Source organism: Clarias gariepinus, chromosome 9 (assembly GCF_024256425.1).
Source record: "Clarias gariepinus isolate MV-2021 ecotype Netherlands chromosome 9, CGAR_prim_01v2, whole genome shotgun sequence".
Taxonomy (NCBI): domain Eukaryota; kingdom Metazoa; phylum Chordata; class Actinopteri; order Siluriformes; family Clariidae; genus Clarias; species Clarias gariepinus.
The window spans coordinates 19,594,463-19,615,873 of NC_071108.1; the positions used below are offsets into that span (position 1 = coordinate 19,594,463).

The following is a 21,411-nucleotide window of genomic DNA, read 5'->3' on the forward strand; positions in this document are numbered from 1 at the left end:
TTATATGCAAATGGAAGACAAAATAAATTATATATTCATTTTAAATCCCTCAGTTGTGTATTCATTTGTCACTGTTCTATAATTTATGTTATTTTTGAGTGCATTTATTAGGTGTAATGTCTGCAATGAAAGTAAATAGCAAAATAAGTTTACAAAAGGTTTAAAAGTCTGAATCAGAAATAAATAATTATCATAAAATGATATCAAGTATAATGACATTATTACACTTCAGAGGCCTATACAGACGTCATTTCTAATAAGTTGAAAAAAATAATGGCCAGTTCTCATAGGGTGCGTCCCATACTATATACACACCTCATATGAAAATATTTTACTGCAGCATTTTTGAGATATGGGGCATTATTACATTTTAGAGGGGTATAAAGACCCATTTCTAATAAATAGAAGAAAAAAAACAACCACCAGTTTTTACTCGGGACAGCCCACACTATATGCACACTACATATGACACTATTTTACTGCAGCATTTTGACATATAGACATTATTATAGGGGAAACATATGGTCTGTTGGTATAAGGACATTCCCATACAATATAAAGATATTTTATAATCATATTAATACAGTGTTTTGGAGATATGCAATGTTATTCCACTTGTAACACCTATAGATCCTATTTCTGGAATAGACAAAATGAACGGTTAATTTTTATAAAAACATGAACATTACATGTATTCCTCATTTAAAAACTTCTGAATACAGAAACAATTCTTAAATATAGGATATTACTTTACTTATTTTTGATTGTGTTTTTCTTTTTGTCCTTGTGTGTTCCTCCATTGTTCCTTATTTTTTTTGGTTTGTTGTCAAGTATTAAATATATACTGTATGTGATTACAGTACATCCATGTTTCTATTCATTTGGCCTTTAACCATCTATGACAATGATGAATATTTGATTTTATTACAGGATGAATATAGGATTTTAACACAGAATCTTTAGATTAGTGTGCCTTCTCAGCATAGGGAATAACCTAAAGAATATGTAAAAAAGATAAATAATATTAATTCATCAGGTTCATCAAAAATAAATTTCACATTTATTGTAAGTAATGCAGTAAGAGCATGTGTTTTATTAACAACAAACAGTAATTATTAGAATGCACACAAACACAACAATACTTTAATTACTAAAGCCACATGGCCTTGAAACATGGCGCAAAAAATTTATATAACATAAATAAAATAAAATAAATAAACACTGGCTAGGGAAATAATGTTACTGGAATATTTACTGTAGCTACTTCACAACTTTGCTTAATCGGTCCAGTCCTGAGTAATGTAGCATTCTATATTGCCACTTCACTAATCACTACGAACCAAACATACAATGTATGGTTTATATTTTGTCCTTACATTTGGGGCAGTACCACTCATCATCCTTAGTAATGGCATTTTGTGGTATCTGCACACAGTTGGGATGATACCATCTCTTGCACAATGAGCATTCCACCATCAGTTCCCTGCAGTGAGCTGTCCTGCATACACAGTGCACATCCACAGTTGTTTCTCTCAGTGCTCCAATGCCATGTCGTGACTCAAATTTGAAACATACTCTGCCAAAAGATGTTAGAAGTTCAGTCCTCAATCGTCCCTCACGGAACTGGCAGTTTTTAGGCTTGAGGTTGTGAAACAAACGCAAATGCAACTGCGAACAAACCACAGTTGCTGGAGTTGGACTGCTGTTGGACAGCAGGATAAATGATCATGAATTTGTCATCCACTGGCCTGATTAACCATGACAAAATTTGTTTGTCTTTTTCATCCAGAACTGTAGAGAGACTGTCATATACACAAATCTGATTGCTTTCACAAAACTGGTTGCTTACAGTTAGCCAGTGGTTACCTCCAGTATGTACAATTTGTATGAATGTGCCACTCGGAGAACCCACAATCCCTCCATTGTGTAAGGCACTGAATAACAGTGTTGACTGAAATCTGTCCATGTGTGGGCACTTAGTTTGCAAGCAAGTAAGAAGCCAAATCAATCTCTTTACTACTAAGTCAGTAATGTGGATGCAGAATAGCACCACTTTTTGCTGCCTTTTGGAACCATCGGTGGTCTCTGCAGCCTTGCACATTAAATTTTTTTGAAGGGGTCTTTTCCTTGCCAGCATGGTCCATAGCTCATGTACTTTGTTTTAATTCTATGTTTGGTAGGTAAAGTGTCTGTTTTCTTTACAGCCCCCTGAGGAAAAACAATAACTTCATTAAAGTCATTACCTTATTTATATAGCATTTAGTACAGCTTCACAACAATAAAAAGTCAGTGATGCAAACCTTATCAACTTAAATTCAAATTTACCTTTAAAGCAACTCTAAAAAACACTATTGTGCTGTAATTCACCTCAAGCCAGTTCAGTTTTGTGTCTCCAGTAAGCTTAGTAATTTTAAAAGCTTTATATATTAAATGGTTCCTTTACATGTATTTATTTCTATTAATTTGGTTTAATAGTAATTCTCAGTTCATAAATAAAACATAACAATATATTATATGAATTATAAATGAATATAATACATATTATATAAATATAATAAATATGTATTTTTCAAAATACAGAATCTGTGTTTCTAAAGTACTTTTACTGTAACCTTCTTTAATCTGGAGCAAGACATAAATGAGGAGTGAATTTACTGTGTTCAATATACAGTCATGTGATCAAGTTAGGACACCTTACTGAATTCTTTGAATACTGAATGACTATATCTTGGCAAGTCTTAACATTTGGATAATAAATCCTCAGATAAATATCATCACATGACATACCTGTCAGGATTCATAGACTGTTTTAGTCTGTTTTTTGTTTCCTAGTATTTTTCCCCCCTGTGGATCTATTGTTGTGTTTTTTTCCTGTGTCTCCCCATATGCCCATTCTTTCCCTTATGCCCATATTTGTACTTCCCCCACGTTACCTTGATTGTGTACACCTGTCTTATGTTGCCACTCCCCTTTGCTTCTGTTTAAATAGTCATTTGTTCCAGTTCAGTTTGTCCAGTCTTAATGTTTTGCCGTGTTTGTTTGCTTGCTCCCTGGATTTCTGTAGTTTTATTTAATAAATAAGTGTAATTTTGTATTCCTGGCTCCTCTCGTTTTCCTCTGGCTCCTCATTCCCCACATGGCGTGACAATATCACACAGTGCCATTATTTATTTAAGAAAAATACAGCTAAGATGAAAAGGCAATGTGTGACAAAGTTAGGACAACCTGTGAGTCAATTGCATGTAGATCCACTTTTAACAGCAATAACTTGAAAATTCAGCCATCAACCTTCCTTTTTGCCATCAAGCTTCCATTTAAAATAAATTATAAAGAATACTAGTATGTGTAGGCAAAGGCCAGGAAAACTTTTTAGAAATATGGTTTTCATAGGCATTTTAAGGGTAATAATGTCACATATCTATAAAACGCTGCGGTGAAATAGTTTGAGATAATGTGTGCATATAGTGTGGGCTGTCCCGAATAAAAACTGGTGGTTGTTTTTTTTCTTCTATTTATTAGAAATGGGGTCTTTATACCCCTCTAAAATGTAATAATGTCAAATATCTCATAAATGCTGCAGTAAAACATTTTCATATGAGGCGTGTATATAGTATGGGACGCACCCTATGAGAACTGGCCATTATTTTTTTCAACTTATTAGAAATGACGTCTGTATAGGCCTCTGAAGTGTAATAATGTCATTATACTTAAAATACCATCTTTATGATAATTATTGATTTCTGTAAACTTATTTTGCTATTTATTTTCATTGCAGACATTACACCTAATGAATGCACTCAAAAATAACATAAATTATGTTATGTACAGTGACAAATGAATACACAACTGAGGGATTTAAAATGAATATATAATTTATTTTGTCTTCCATTTGCATATAATTTATCTGTAAACACAACTACATTTACAATGACTGTAGAAGAAGAAATATACAGAAAACATTATTCAAAGAAAGACAAGTGTCAAAGACATCGCACCTATAAATAATAAGGAAAACAAAAAATGCAAAAGACCAGTTTCGAAACATGACACCTTTTTATAAGACCATCACAATCGCGCTGGGCTTTTCAAGAAAAGCGCTCTGAAAGCGCGTTCTCTCTGTGTTGGTCCTGAAACTACCGTAATCACTGTAATATGCGCGCACACTAAAATCAATCGCGGCTGGTTTGACCTTGTTTTCCTGAACCGCGGCTGGCTTTACCGCAGTTGGATTTTACATATTTTTATTTTCGTTGTAAGTAACGTTAGTTCACAGTAATTCAACGTGTATCTCACTAAGCCATTCAATGCATCAGATGACATGTTCGAGTCACATGGTCCACCAGGTGGCGCTCGAAACATTCCTCACGTGCGGTGGTTTCGCGAGCCCTCGTCTTATTTACCAGGTTAGCTGGCAGTTCTGTGGAGGAAGTATAAGGCAACGAGAAAATAAGAATATTTACACATTTAAAGTCACTTGAATGTATTTAACCTAATTAATGTAATAATTTTATTTTTAGCTGACCTACTTTTGACCTAAATACTAGACTAGTCAATTATCTACCGGTAGTTAATGTAACATGTACTGTATCTAGCTGGATAGTACCTGAGACTACACGTTATTGATTAGCATAAACATTACTGAAAAAAATAAATAAAATAAAAATGAAGTGCGTTATTGAAGGAAATTGTGTGAAAGGTAGGATTCATCATCATTACGTATGGTAAACAAAATATTCTTATGTTTTGACCCTATTTAAATTAATTTTTTTCTTCAAATTTCCTATTTTTTTCTTTAGTTTTTGCTAAAGGTGTTCATGCTCTGTCACGCATCGGTGAGGAGATTTGGTTGGACCCACTGGAGAAAGGGGTAACACAATAACACAATCAGCGTCTACCATGTTACCAGTTAACACAGCAGTTATGTACACCTTATCTTCTTCTTCTTTGTCTTTCGGCTGTTCCCTTTCAGGGGTCGCCACAGGGATTCATCTGCTTCCATCTAACCCTATCCTCTGCATCTTCTTCTCTCACACCAACTAACTTCATGTCCTCTCTCATTACATCCATAAATCTCCTCTTTGGTCTTCCTCCTGCCTGACAGTTCCAACCTCAGCATCCTTCTACTGATATGTTCACAATCTCTCCTCTGAACATGTCCAAACCACCTCAATCTGGCCTCTCTGAGTTTATCTCCAAAACATCTAACATAGTTTGTCCCTCTGATGAACCCATCCTTGTCACTCCCAAAGAGTAGCTCAACATCTTCAGCTCTGCTACCTCCAACTCTGCCTCCTGTCTTTTCTTCAGTGCCACTGTCTCTAAGACGTAGAGCATTGCTGGTCTCACCTCTGTCCTGTACACCTTTCCTTTCATTCTCGTTGATACTCTTTTATCGCACAACACACCTGACACTTTTCTCCACCCTTTCCAACCTGCCTGTACCCGCCTCTTCACCTCCTTTCCACACTCTCTGTTGCTCTGGACCGTGGACCCTAAGTACTTAAAATCCTGCACCTTCTTTACCTCTGCTCCCTGAAGCCTCACCGTTCCTCTTGGGTCCCTCTCATTCATACACGTGTATTCCGTCTGGCTGCGGCTAACCTTCATTCCTCTGCTTTCCAGAGCATACCCAAATTTTCCTCCACCTGTTCCCTGCTCAAAGCAAATACTGCATCTGATGTACCCTTTCTAGGCATAAAACCATATTGCTGCTCACAAATGCTCATCTCAGCCCTTAACCTAGCTTCCACTACTCTTTCCCACAGCTTTATTGTATGGCTCATTAGCTTTATGCCTCTGTAATTGCCACAGCTTTGCACATCTCCCTTATTCCTAAAAATTGGCACCAATACACATCTCCTCCATTCCTCTGGAATTCTTTCACTCTCCAAGATCTTGTTAAACAAACTAGTCAGAAACACTACTGCCACCTCCCCTAAGCACTTCCATACCGCCACAGGTATGTCATCAGGACCAACAGCCTTTCCACTCTTCATTCTCTTCAATGCCCTTCTCACCTCACTTTTACTAATATTTGCTACTTTCTGTTCCACAACAGTCACCTCTTCTACTCTTTGTTCTCTTTTGTTTTCCTTGTTCATCAACTCCTCAAAGTAATCCTTCCATCTTCCCCTCACCCTCCTGGCATCTGTTAGTACATTTCCATCTTTATCTTTAATCACTCTAACCTGCTGCACATCCTTCCCATCTCTATCTCTCCGCCTCGCCAACCTGTACAGATCCACCTCTTCCTCCTTACTGTCCAGCCTAGTATACAAGTCCTTATATGCTCTTTGTTTGGCCTTTGCCACCTCTACCTGCACCTTACGCTGCATCTCCCTGTACTCCTGTCTACTCTCTTCAGTCCTTTAAGTGTCCCACTTTTTCTTAGCTAGCCTCTTTCCCTGTATACACTCCTGGACTTTCTCTTTCCACCACCAAGTCTCCTTGTCCACTTTTCCCTTACCTGATGATACACCAAGTACCCTCCTACCTGTTTCCCTGATCACATTGGCTGTAGTTATGCCTGGTTATGCCAGTTTTGTACACCTTATATGAGCTTAAATGTAAAGCTCAAGATATAAAATGATTAATATCCACTTTGGAGACCATTTATGAAGAGATTTTTGGATTTTAATATTTGTGTGACCTACTCTCTGCAGTCTAGACTATTTATTTATTTATTTATTTATACGTTATTTTTTTTTTAAATTTTTTATTTATTCATTTTATCTAAGCTTTGTTTCAACTCTGAAATGGTAATGTGTTTTTACAACTATTTCTGTGGATGTATGAGGTCAATATGATAAAACACCCTTCAGTGATAACAGGAATTTTGCTTAATGAGCCAAGGTGGCATTAGAACCATCTGCCCAGTGTTGTGAAGGTCTCTGTTGTGCCATCAAAACAGCCCTGACACATTAAGACCTGGGCACGATGAGACATCTGAAGGTGTGCTGTGACATCTGGAACTCTGGAATTAGCCGCAGATCCTTTAAGTGCTTTAAGTTGTGATATATACCCATGATTCACGTCATGTTCCTCGGTCCATTCCTGTACAATTTTTGCAGCATGTTAGAATAGACTTTCCTGCTGAAGGAGGCCACTGCCAACAGGGAATACCATTTACATTATGGTGTGTACTTGGTCATCTACACTGTTCAGGTAGGTGATACATGTGAAAGTACCAAGAACTTTCACATAAATGGCAGGACCCAAGGTTTCACAGCATGCAAGTAATTGCCTAAAGCTCTACACTGTCTCTGCCGGTGTGCCTTCTTAGTATAGTGCATCATGATGCCAGTTTGTCTCCAGGTAATTCACACAAACACACACACAGCCATCTATAGTACATGATGTAAAAGAGAATATGATTCCTCAGACCAGGCCTCCTTCTTCCACATTCGTGGTCCAGCCTTTGACAATCATCATTGTGATAAGAAATGGTTTTGAACCTATAGTGTAATGCCTATAGTTTTAGGTGAAAACTCAATAACCAGTTGTATTATTTAATATACAAGAACAAAATTTATTAAATATTTTTTAAACAGAGTCATCAATTTATTATTTTGCTATTCATTATCACCTGTTAAGTCTGGTTCATTTCAAGGTTTCTTCCTATTGCCATCTCAGGGAGTTTTTCCTTGCCACCGTCACCCTCGACTTGCTTACCAGAGACAATCTAATAATTTTTATTTATACACATTTTCCACATTTCATATACATTTTGATAATTTGGTTTTGTTTTTGTAAAGCTGCTTTGTGACAATGACAATTGTTAAATGCGCTTCACAAATAAAACAAAATTGAATTGAATTGCTAGTACAGATGAGCTAACCATATGTTTATTTGTGTTAATCCAAAACTTCTTACTTCACATACTAGCATGCTAAATAGCAACTAACTTTTTCCAGTTCAATTACATTAGCCAGGGGAAGCAAGAAAGCTCAAGATCATTTTAATCCAATTAATTAGCATACATGTTTTACCCTACATGTTTCCTCTTTTGCTTTTTCTTACACCGTATACTGTAGATATAAACAAACCATGTTTTTTTTGTATTTTATTTTGTGATCTAATGCTAGATGCCTAATTTGCTTTGCACTAAATTGCATTTTCTTTTCTTTTTACATGACGAAGTGGACCTCTTGTGAGGGCATGATACATAAACCTTTTTGCCAAATGGTCATAAAGTGTCTAATAGAAAAGTATTTGGGGACCTTTTAAAACTGGACAGTAGACCATCTTCTTGATTCAGTCACTGTGAAACTTTGTGTCCACTTTCTGGTAGATTGTTTAGTTTTATAACCCTGACTGTACCAAACAGAGCCTGTCCAGTAAATTACCCTAACCCCTGTAGTCCTCCTTGTTAACGTCATGACTTAAATTGTCAAGTTGTTGTTCTACAACAATAAGAATAAGAAAGAGTTTAAAATTGGATGGAATGACCAGTGAAATTGAGTTTTTACATAGAAAGACAAAGATAGTTTAGAATGTTTTTATATAGTCATAGTCATGCTTTCAGAGTATGAATAATCAGTTATTTTAAGGGGTTGGTGTTAATGTTAAGTTAAATGATTCGGTATTAAGTATATTAAAATACATTTGAATTTTTATTACTTTGAAAATCTTTTTTTTTTTTTTTTTGCTGTTTAATCTACTGTATTTCTTGTCCATCCTCTTTGACTGATCCTCACTCATTGTATAGAGATTTATGCAACGAGACTACTGCCTTGCTTTGCTATTATGCAGTAAATGTGTAGAAAAGTTGTTAAGCACCCTTAAAGTCTAAAAATAAAAAATTATTACCCCTTGAACTTTTCCAAAAATGTTTAAGTTACATCTACAAACATTAATGTATTTTATTGAAATTTAATGTGATAGACCAACACAAAGTGGCTCATAGTTGTGAAGTGGAAGTGTTTTTTTTTAATTATCTGATAAGTGTGGCGTGCATTTAATTGAACCCCACTGAGTCAATACTTTGTAGAACCACCTTTCACTGAAATTACAGCTTTTTTACAGTCTTTTGGTGCATATCTCTGCCAGCTGACATTTACAGTAGAGAGTGAAATATTTGCTTATTCTTCTTCTATTCTGCTAAAACTCTGTCAGTTTGGATGTAGATCATCTGAGGATAGAGAATGTTCAAATCTAGCCATTGGATTTAGGTCTGGACTAACACATGAATATTTTTTTATGTAAACAATTCCATTGTAGCTCTGGCTGTTTGTTTAGCGTCGTTATCCTGCTAGAAGGTGAACCTCCACCCCAGACTCAAGTCTTTTGCAGACTGACCAAAACACCTTCTTCCACACGTTTGCTGTATCTCCATATGGCTTGTCACAAACTGCAAACAGGACGTCTTGCCCGGCCTGGCAGTTAAGGTGGATGGCCATGTCTTGGCAGGTTTTCACTTGAGACATATTCTTTACATTTTCAGATGATGCATTGAACATTGCTCCATGAAATGGTTAAAGCTTGGGATATTTTATATATGATAACCTAACCCTGCTTTAAACTCCTTCACAACTTTATCCCTGTCCTGTCTGGTTTGTTCCTTGGGCTTAATGATGCTGTTTGTTTACTAATTTTCTCTAACAAACCTGGGGGTTTCCTAAAACAGAGGGCTTCCCAAAACAGCTGTATTTATATTGAGATTAAATTACACACAGGTGGATGACCCTATTTACTAATTAGGTGACTACTGAAATTGGATCCACTGGATTTTAGTTAGGAGTATCAAAGTATAGGGGGCTGAATATGCATATCATATGCACCTCACACAAGATTTTATTTGTAAAAAAAATAATAATTAAATACCATTTATTGTTTTTCTTCCACTTCACAATTATGGCCAATTAATGTATTGGTCACATAGAATCCCAATAAAATACATTTACGTTTGTGGTTGTTCAAGGGGCTATGAAGGGGTATGAATACTTTTGCAAGGCAATGTACCTTGTTGCATTCTATTTTTTGTCTTCATTGAGGGTGTGAATAAATTTAAAGTTGACTGTATCAGTGAAAGTCCTAAACATATGCTGCTAGCTCTGCCAAATCTAGCTAAGATGCCAAGAACTGGAGACACAACAGCTTTTACCCTCCATGCAGGCAAACATCCTGATATAGATATAAACAATGTTATTATCAGGGTCAAGGCACAGTGCCAATACACCAAGAAGTTTGCTGGATGCCATTGTTTTATGTAGAATGACCATAGCTTGAAAAAACACCAAATATAAAATGTACACATAGTTAATGTAAGATTTTTTTTCCCTTTTTTTTATATCATGAAGCTGGCTGTTAGGACAGTGAACAAGGCACATTCTGCGTACGCTTGTTTCCTCTTCTCTCCCATGTTCTTCCAGCATTACTCCCCAACTTCAAACCAACAGGACAATAAATCTGTAAAATGCAAAGTGTCTTTAAAGGTATAAATAAATTGCAAATGTTAATGATGTCTTCCGTGTTTCCACAGATAACAATTTTTATACTTGTAAAATCTGCATGACGGATGAACGGATTATAAATTCATTAGCTAGCACACCAGGGAGATGAAAGCTCCAATATGCTTGCCAAGTCCCATGTTATCTTTGCCCAGAGACTCAATTAACTTAGCTTTTTCCCATGTAGACTATGGGAAACAGTGTATTAATGCATGCTACAGACAAATGATTTCACTTTGCATTGCATTTCTCTTACACTGCTAAGAATGCATTTTTATCCAAAACAGAATTGCACAGTGTAAAGCAATGCAGTGGTGTGGACTGCTTTTAAAGGCAAATTACATTCATTTCTGACATGTAGTAAGCATGAATTTGTTCAAAAAGCTATTCCCAGCTTATTGTTTTTGTTCAAAGAGGTCACGTGACATAAATGCTATGAAGTCATAATGAAGGTTTTGCTTTTGACTATGGCACTTCGTCTTGCATGTCCCAAGTGAAAAGCAGTAAGGCTAGTGTATTGCATTCAGGCATTAACAACCTGCTAAGGCTGACTCTCTGGCAGATAACTGTGAAAAAAACCCTTAATATCCTGTAAACTGCTTGTCTTCCCTGACAACTAATTTGTCCACCTCTGCATAACATTGAACTTTTTGGTCAGCTGTTAGTAGGCTGAATTTTAATGTTTAGTTCAAGACAGTAACATGATAAAAGTCTTCTTTTTAACATTCAGGCTTATTAATATGTAATTAGTTCAGAATTTGGGTCCAATTTGTTTTGGCAGTTAGTTGACAAATTATTTTTGTGTTCTTCAGTCGGTGCTGCCCCTCTTTCGCAGCGTCACCACATTAGAGCGCAGTGTGTACAGATGTGAGATAACTATCAACATCTTCGACAGCAGGGTGGTGTTCCAGTTTAAATGCAGAAATGGTAAGTAGAACATTTACAGTAATACCTTGTGTGTCATGTGCTGATACTTGCAGCTGTATGTGTAGCACTAGGGGGCACTGTTTACTAGCCCACAGGTTTTCAAACCTGATCCAGGAGGACCTGGTCCTTGAGTGTTTTCAGGCTTTATTACACCCGCTTCAATTCAGAGTTGTTAATTAGATTGTTAATTAGATGATCAGTTAAATCAAAGCTCGAAAACCCTGCAAGGCAGTAAGTCCTCTGTGATCAGGGTTAAGAACCAGTGAACTAGCATGTGAGCATCAACATTCATCTCTCTCACCATGCTGACCATGATGATTATGAGTCTAACTAAAAAGTCCAACCTTCATGCAATCATATCTGTTATAGGTAAATATAATGTAAATTTACCTATAACAGATATGATTGCATGAAGGTTGGACTTTTTAGTTTATCGTACATAAATGCATTATCTTGTGTTAAAAAATGTAGGAATAACCAAGACACATAATCTGGGGTATCAAGAATGTGAAGCACTCCAAGCAGTTTTTCCAGCTCACCTGTGTCCCAACATTTTAAAGGCACACCCAAAGTAGGCCAATACCTGTTGTGTATAAGATAATGACCTTCAGCTCAGTCGTAAATGTCATTAAATAAATCATTGCTATTTACCATGGATTATTAGACATATTTATGAATTGCATATAAAACACATCCAGAATAATTGAATGTAAATTTGTTACAAACAATAAATAACCATCATCAATTTTTTTTAACAAAACCTTGTGTGTTGCTGTTGCTGCCATTTAGTATTTTGAGTATAATCATTCTGTTTTATTTTCATTGCACTTTCTGGTTAAATGAAAGAAAGGACTACAACTAGTTTATTTATGATCTTATGTGCAATAGTGAAAAAGCAGGCTTGATAACCTGAATATTCTTCTATCTTGTGCAAACCTACAACCATGTTTCTCTAAGCTTCTAAGCATTTCACTGCATATCGTACTGTGTATGACTGTGTATGTGACAAATAAAATTTGAATTTGAATTTAAAAATCTTGCACAGGGTTGAGGGAGGCCTAGTACACCCTGGACATAATGCCAATCCATCACAGGGCACATGCATGCACACACTAGCTCACACTCATTTTTCTGCCAGAAATGAAACCTGACACGGTACACCATATGTGCATTATTTTATCCACTGTACGGCAGTGTTGCCACACAATTGGTTGTTTAGAAAATTGCATGAATAAGTAAAGATAAAGGTGTCCTGTGAGTGTTTTATTTTTTTATAAGAATCTATGGGGATACCAATAATTGTGACACATTGTTTTGTTAAAATCTTTTTTCCCTTAATATGTACTGAAATGATACACAAGATTTTCATTTTATGTTTAAACCACTTTTTGGATATTGAGGAATCTTAAGATATATTGTACTATTTTATTTGTTTCATTTAAACACGAGAGATTTTGCTATTTCCTCAGACTTCTCAGTGACGCTGTGATGCACTTCCCTGTCACACAAGAGGAGATCACACTATCGATATCACCCAGTAGGGTGATACTGAAGAATTACTTTGATGAAGAAATTGGTCAGGAGTTTATTTTAGTGATTTTTAGATTCTGTGATCTGCTGCAATAGAAATACTGTATAAAGCAAGAAAAATACTTTTTATAACTGCTTTAATTTTTATATAATTTGCTCACAGACCGTGTCATGTATACAGAGATGTTTCTACATCCAGATGAGTTTGACTTCTTCCATCTCAGAATGGACTCTGATATAACCTTCTGTCTCAAAGAACTCCGGGTATGAACTAAGAAATGTTTGCTTAAGAAACAAAGTGGAGGGTTTAAATGTGGAATTTGCAACTTTGCGTATTCTGATGTTCTAAGTAAGTTGATGTATAATGCTGTAAGTAAGTATGTTTAATGATGTAAATAATAATTCTAGTAGCATTTAGCCCATGTTTGCAAACAACATAAAGTACAAGCAAGACACAGAATTGTAGTGAGCTAAGAGTGAGCTTTAGAATTGCTTGTGAACATTAAAATCAAAACTAACAAAATAAAAAGTAATAACAAAGCTTTAATACATATAACATTTCACATATATAACATTCCATATATATATTTAATTCACATGAAATTATAATGACCCTTGAGATACTTTTGCATGTATTGTTTTTATGACTGAAGCTGAACCAAATATGCTTCATAACCCATAAGAAATTTTACTATAGGTATGTCCTATAGTTTACCATTATTACTTTGGTACCATGGTAGCATCATGGTATGTTAGTACATAATATTGGTATGGTATAGTATAGGCAGTACCATAACATGTATAACAGTTTTGACAGCTTCCTGGTATGTTTTGCGTAGTGTTGCATCATACTACAGTTCATGGTAGAATCATGTACCATACTATAGTACATGTATTGTTATACAAAGCTATGTACAATGGTAACACCATGTATCATAGTGTGGTACATGTATTTAATCAGCAAATAATTACTATGGTACAGGTACCATCAAACTAGCATGCCATTAAGTAAGTGCGTACACCATTGAGAATCGCTTCTGGTACTGTAAAATAGTTTTCCACAGTGACTAAAAAAATCTCACATAAATGTCAGAGAATTGTATGTTAGTACTCTTGTCAAAATACTGAATATGTGTCTCTGGGATAGTGTGTTCATATTAATTTTTATTCGGACTTATTTTGCCCAGTGCAAAGTTGCTTTTTCTTTAACTTTTACTTATTTATTAATCGTAAGCCCACAGAACACCTAAACATAATAATCCACACTCATGTGCTTCTTTTCTCATAGGATGCAAATAATAATAATAATAATAATAATTTAGGACTGTGTGTATATATGCTACATATTTTTATCTTAATTTATGATATACATTTAGATCAACATTTCTTCTAATCTAATCTACTGTCCTGACCCAAATAACCCCTGAGAAAGTGGTGGAATTCCCTCATAGTGGTAGCATTCATTACAGGTGTCTGGACTGGCTATCCTGAATGGTATCCATAAAGACTTCTGTGTGTATGTCAGTGGATGATAGAGAAAGACAGATGTCTGAACTCAGCTGCACTGCTGGGCCACTAAACTGTCACAGTGAGTTACAGAGTTGGATAGCACACAGTGTCCATGACTTCTTCCAAGTAAATAATAAACTTGAAAAGATTTAATGGAGAAGAGGGGTCATACATACCTGTATCAGACCAGTATGTTCTAAATGGTTATATATTGTAGATTGCTGATGTGATGAATGGTTATGTTCTTTCATGATGTCCTAGACCTTTATCGTGAAGGAGGGTCCTGTGAACAGGAGTTGGACAGTTAAATATCATGTGTTTGTTTTTAGGGCTTGCTGACATTTGCAGAGTCTTATGGCCTACAAGTGTCTGTCCACTTTGGTTCATCTGGAAAGTAAGGGTGCATTAGTAATCAATCTATACAGAGAAAATAAACATTTTTGATATTCAGTTGTCATGTGCTGAATATTCTCTTTCAGTCCGGTGTCATTCAGATTGGAGGATATGTTGCTGGAGGCTGTAGTAGTATTGGCTACACTAATGGATCCAACAAGTGACAATCAATCCCAGGCTCATATTGCCCAGGAAGCTCCAGCACACAGGTGACACAGCCATCAACTTTAAATGTCAGATTTATCTTAGCATGATATTTGGTCTCTTATTTGTGGAAAAGTTCAGGGCTGCTTAGGTGACCCTTTGTTTTTTTAAACAGGTATGGGTACATGTAATAACATTTTGTTGTTTAACATTGGTTAAAATATATTTTAACCAGAATTATTAAGTTGTGGTCACAAATTGTGTAATCTGAATTGTGAATTAATATCTTGTGGAAATATCATACTTAATATGTGTCCTACAATTTTGAATTTTAATGGGACAGGCCAAAAAAAAAACAAAGATTGCTTTGTGTTTAACAGTTTGTGTAGAATGTTGTATTTACATATAAAAGACCCTATTAATGTCAAATTAAGCCCCAAAAATTTCTTTAAAAATGATCTCTCTTTTGTACTATTTCCAATCAGATTTGTAATTGTTGAAATCATTATTTTGATTGATAAACCTTCAAAGATTAATCATATTTTACTTCAGGAAACCACACATACAGTATACAGTATAAGGTAGATTTGTTTTAGATTTTTACATTTAATTTATGTGTTATAGTTCTATTTAATACTAAAATATTTTTGATGTGTCCTAAATATGTTTTTGCCCAAAATGATCATTACAGAAAGAAAAAAATGTTTCATTTGATGTAAATGATGTTTGCAAAAACACTATGTATATAAAGATTTTAATGCTTTGGATATAAACAACAGTTGTTTATATCTTGAAACTGGTTCAGAAACCTTTCCTAGCATTTCAACCCTAAAGACAAGTGCATATTTTTTGCAGTTATAGATTTGTGGATTTCCCTGGATCAGGCTTTTCAATCTTTGACTGTTCACAGGAATGACTGTAGTGGGCTTCATTTAAATGTTTTACTGCGGCTAAGAGTCATCATACTGTGCTTGACGTCTCCTGTCAATGTCAATTGGTTTTTATTTATGACAATTTAAAAAAAAAAAATTTATGAGACCCGGTCTAACTTCAGACAATCATCTGTTTGCGGTCACTGTGCACCACAATTATTAAATATAAATATATTTGTAAATCTAACTTAGTTACTATAATTACTGAGTGGTAAATGTCATACCAGTTTTGTTTAGTTGCCTGGCCAAAAAAGTCACTTTTCAGGAGTCACATTTTATATTGAGCTGCATCAAGTAAAAAACGCAATTGCTGAAAGATTGTTGAAATTACTGAAATTTGATTGTGTCTAACACATTATAAAAATCTAAAGGATAACACTGAATTATCAACTTTCTAGACAAAATGTGATCTAAAAAAATCATATGCTCATGATTAGAGATCACTTAAATAATCGGTCAAGTTGCTGGTAAAAAAGCTTAGCAATCACAGCTATGCTTAATAGTGAAGGTAAGAGATTTTCTACATTCAATGTGACGGGAGCTGGGTAAGAAGCGAATTGCATGAAGCGATGCATCCATCCTGCATAGTGGACGCTGTACAGCCTCTGGAGGCAGTGTTATGAGCTATGGCTGCTTCCCAAGTTCAGGTCTAGGCTCAGCAATGAAATTCAGCTGATGACCTGAATGTACTGAATGACGAGGTTATCACATCTATTGAGTTTTTTGTCCCTGATGGCATCATTTTCAAACATGAGCTGGGCACCACATTTTGGCAAAATTTAAAGCTAAAGGCAGTCAAGCAAAATGTTAGAGTACAGTAGAGGGCCAGACAGTGTACTGCATCTGTGAAGAAATGGCTTGCACAATTCACTACATCTTGGTGATTTTCTTGCTCAAAAACCTTCGGACCTGGTAGTTGCATCCTGATGCCAAAGAGTAACACAAACATACAATTTTTCGACTAATTGATGTATAATTTACAGATATTTTATATAGATATGAAAAAACAAACATACCTTACTTGATGATCAAAGATCCTGCCTGCATTTTCATTAGTCACTTTGTCAGAGATGTCCTTGCTGGTACTTATTCAGTTTCATGCTGATTTTCCTGTAAACATGCAACAAAAGAACAACATACTATTAGGATTAGCAATATACTCTTCCTAGCAAAAGCAATCTTCTATGTTTTTTTAATTGTAAAAATAAAAATTTGTCATTAGCTACATATTTACATATTTGATAATAAGTAAGTGGGTAAAAACATACATACTTATTTACTTCCTAACTAATAAAACTACTAATTAACTAACAAAATAATAAGATTGGTGTAGGCAAGAATATGCTGAATTAACAAGGTGTGGCATTTGTAAACTCCTGTAGTAATTACAATGTTAGAATCCAGTAATAAAAGAAGTGAAAATGTTTTGAAGGAGGCTAGCGCTTTAAAGGTGACAATCTCCTTAAATCTGTTAAATCATGCAAATTGATCAGTATCAGTATAAAATAATTATTTGTGAATTGTGCAATGAAAGTTCTATTTCCCATTTTTTTTTTCATTTAAAGCATTACAGCTAAACAGAATTTTGAAAATCCACTGAAAAAGTAATTACATCGTCTTCTAATGTCTCTCTGTTCCCTTTCAAAGTGACCCTTTGTGCATTTAAACGATGCTCAGTTGGTATTAAGGGGCCCAAAGTATGCCAGTAATATATCCCCACAACATTACACCATCAGCACCAGCCTGATAAAAGGCAGGGTGGATTCATGTTTTCATGTTGTTTCTAAACCTACAGTGGTGTGAAAAACTATTTGCCCCCTTCCTGATTTCTTATTCTTTTGCATGTTTGTCACACAAAATGTTTCTGATCATCAAACACATTTAACTATTAGTCAAAGATAACACAAGTAAACACAAAATGCAGTTTTTAAATGATGGTTTTTATTATTTAGGGAGAAAAAAAATCCAAACCTAAATGGCCCTGTGTGAAAAAGTAATTGCCCCCTGAACCTAATAACTGGTTGGGCCACCCTTAGCAGCAATAACTGCAATCAAGCGTTTGCGATAACTTACAACGAGTCTTTTACAGCACTCTGGAGGAATTTTGGCCCACTCATCTTTGCAGAATTGTTGTAATTCAGCTTTATTTGAGGGTTTTCTAGCATGAACCGCCTTTTTAAGGTCACATCTTAATAGGATTCAGGTCAGGACTTTGACTAGGCCACTCCAAAGTCTTCATTTTGTTTTTCTTTAGCCATTTAGAGGTGGATTTGCTGGTGCGTTTTGGGTCATTGTCCTGCTGCAGCACCCAAGATCGCTTCAGATTGAGTTGACGAACAGATGGCCGGACATTCTCCTTCAGGATTTTTTGGTAGACAGTAGAATTCATGGTTCCATCTATCACAGCAAGCCTTCCAGGTCCTGAAGCAGCAAAACAACCCCAGACCATCACACTACCACCACTATATTTTACTGTTGGTATGATGTTCTTTTTCTGAAATGCTGTGTTACTTTTACGCCAGATGTAACGGGACACGCACCTTCCAAAAAGTTCAACTTTTGTCTTGTCGGTCCACAAGGTATTTTCCCAAAAGTCTTGGCAATCATTGAGATGTTTTTTAGCAAAATTGAGACGAGCCTTAATGTTCTTTTTGCTTAAGTGGTTTGCGCCTTGGAAATCTGCCATGCAGGCCATTTTTGCCCAGTCTCTTTCTTATGGTGGAGTCGTGAACACTGACCCTAATTGAGGCAAGTGAGGCCTGCAGTTCTTTACATGTTGTCCTGGGGTCTTTTGTGGCCTCTCGGATGATTTGTCTCTGCGCTCTTGGGGTAATTTTGGTCGGCCGGCCACTCCTGGAAAGGATCACCACTGTTCCATTTTTTTGCCATTTGTGGATAATGGCTCTCACTGTGGTTCTCTGGAGTCCCAAAGCTTTAGAAATGGCTTTATAACCTTTACCAGACTGATAGATCTCAATTACTTTTTTTTCATTTGTTCCTGAATTTCTTTGGATCTTGGCATGATGTCTAGCTTTTGAGGTGCTTTTGGTCTACTTCTCTGTGTCAGGTAGCTCCTATTTAAGTGATTTCTTGATTGAAACAGATGTGGCAGTAATCAGGCCTGGGGGTGACTACAGAAATTGAACTCGGGTGTGATAAACCACAGTTAAGTTATTTTTTAACAAGGGGGGCAATCACTTTTTCACACAGGGCCATGTAGGTTTGGATTTTTTTTCTCCCTAAATAATAAAAACCATCATTTAAAAACTGCATTTTGTGTTCAATTATGTTATTTTTGACTAATAGTTAAATGTGTTTGATGATCAGAAACATTTTGTGTGACAAACATGCAAAAGAATAAGAAATCAGGAAGGGGGCAAATAGTTTTTCACACCACTGTATCTTCTGAAGGTCACAGCAGAAATCAAGACTCATTAGACAAGGCAACATTTCTCCAATCATTATTCTATTGGCAATCCCATGGAAATTGTGTCTTAGTTTCCTGTCCTTAGAGTAACTGACAGGAGTCTGGTGGGGTCTTTTGCTTCTGTAGCCCTGCATCAATGTCGACGTGTTATGCATTCATTGATGCTCTTAGGCATACCTTGGTTGCAACGAGATGTTGTTTGAGTTACTGATGCCTTTTTATCAGCTCAAACCAGTCTGGCCATTCTCCTCTCACCTCTGACATCAACAATGCATTTTTGCCCAAAAAAAAAATGCCACTCACAGGAAACTTACTTATTCTTTGTAAACCCTAGAGATGGTTTATGCGTGAAATTCAGGACAGTCCGCCTGGCACCAAACAACCTTCAAACATTCAGGAGTGACTTAAATCACCTTTCTACCTAATTTTAATACTCGGTTTTAACTTTAGCAGATCATCTTGACTATATTCCTACTGTAAATGCAATGAGTTGCTGACTAGCTAATTATATATTTGCATAAACAGGCAGTTGTACATAATTAAAAGTATGCCAGTGAATGTATTTTCAATACAATAATTAATAAACATTATATAAAAAAATAACATTTGATCATATTATTCTTTACAGTATAGTGGGTGTCTCTATACATGATGGTCCAGTAGAGGCAGATGCTACTGATGTAGCACTTCAATGTACAGTTTCTTCAGTTGAGGAGAAGGTGGCCTCCAGCCAGGGAAGTCCCTTCTTCAGACCAGCCTTCCACATGAAGAAGCTCATGCAGCTAGTTGGGGGAGGAGATGATTTTCCAAAATCCAGACATTATTTAAATGGAGTGAGCTATGGATCTGCTTTGACCACTGCAGTAGCACCAGGCACTTTAAAGGTTAGAAATATGCAGGTTATATGCCATAATTGTTTCTGACCCATTGTAAGAATGTCACCATTTGATGAGCAGTATTCAGATTAAGTTCTGCCATTTAGTTCTAATACTTAAATGATACCAGAACATCCTAGTGCATTTACCCCAAGATCGCCAGTAATGGCAAGGTGCATGTCTAATACCTTTATATCTCTCATATACAGATCAGTTCTCTGCTTTTTGGGGCTGTGGAGAATGATCAGGAGGAAGTCAACAAATCAGAACTACCCACTTTAGTGTGTGCCAGTGACACTGAGGATGATGGTGGAGACATTGGTAGCAGAAAGAAAGAATGACAGACAAAATAAACCGTAGAAGTGTAGAGGTGCTGGGAGAGAATTTTTACTACATTTTTGAAAATGCTTTGAGAGTAGCGATAGAGAGACTTTAAAATTCTATGTTACTATAGGTTTATTACTTGTGGTTTATTGGATTTTTATTTAACATATGATCTATATGCTATACAAAAAGTATATAAACAGTTCTGTGCAAAAGTCTTGAGCGCCCCTCATTTGTTCATATTTTGCTTCCAATAGCCTTCCTTTCTTGTATTTTTAATGTAGTCTTAAGGAAGAGTTCTGCAGGCTTCCTGACTTTTTTGGATTTCGTTTTCAGTCTTACTCATGTCATCAGCTGCCTTATTTTGCTGTGGCGTTTTTTTCTTCTTCTTTTTTCTATGACCTCAGTGTTGCCGAACCTAGACCTGACCAAAAGACTCATCAGACCACGGTACACAGTCCATTCTTTATAGGCCTTAGCAAAATTAAGCATTTTTTTCTGAATAGCCTTACTGATAAGTGTTTTTTTTTATATATATATATATATAAATACACTCAGCAAAAAAAGAAACGTCCCTTTTTCAGGACTGTGTATTTTAACAATAATGTTGTAAAAATCAAAATAACTTTACAGATCTTCATTAACAATGTTTTCCATGCATGTTCAATTAACCATAATCAATTAATTAACATGCACCTGTGGAATGGTCGTTAAGACCTTAACAGCTTACAGAAAGTAGGCATTTAAGGTCACAGTTCTAAAAACGCAGGACACTAAAGAGACTTGTCTACCGACTTTGAAAAACACCCAAAGAAAGTTGCCCAGGGTCCCTGCTCAACTGCGTGAACGTGCATTAGGCATGCTGCAGGGAGGCATGAGGACTGCTGATGTGGCTAGGGCAA

General features: G+C 35.9%; 1 protein-coding gene across 1 annotated transcript; it reads left to right on the forward strand.

The window, feature by feature from the left end:
- The first annotated feature begins 4,662 nt into the window (after positions 1-4,662).
- rad9b (RAD9 checkpoint clamp component B) lies at positions 4,663-20,958 on the forward strand. The gene is made up of 11 exons (XM_053504697.1): positions 4,663-4,696; positions 4,797-4,867; positions 10,299-10,433; positions 11,261-11,375; positions 11,847-11,946; positions 12,845-12,951; positions 13,069-13,169; positions 14,744-14,808; positions 14,894-15,016; positions 19,939-20,194; positions 20,395-20,958. Exons 1-11 carry the CDS (start codon positions 4,663-4,665, stop codon positions 20,524-20,526), a joined length of 1,239 nt encoding a protein of 412 aa, XP_053360672.1. The 3' UTR covers positions 20,527-20,958.
- Positions 20,959-21,411: the final 453 nt, after the last annotated feature.

Coding starts and splice junctions, on each gene's coding strand:
- rad9b (XM_053504697.1), top strand. CDS start 4,663: ATGAAGTGCGTTATTGAAGGAAATTGTGTGAAAG. Junction 10,434..11,260: donor AATGCAAAGTGTCTTTAAAG/GTATAAATAAAT, acceptor TGTGTTCTTCAG/TCGGTGCTGCCCCTCTTTCG. Junction 12,952..13,068: donor TTACTTTGATGAAGAAATTG/GTCAGGAGTTTA, acceptor ATTTGCTCACAG/ACCGTGTCATGTATACAGAG.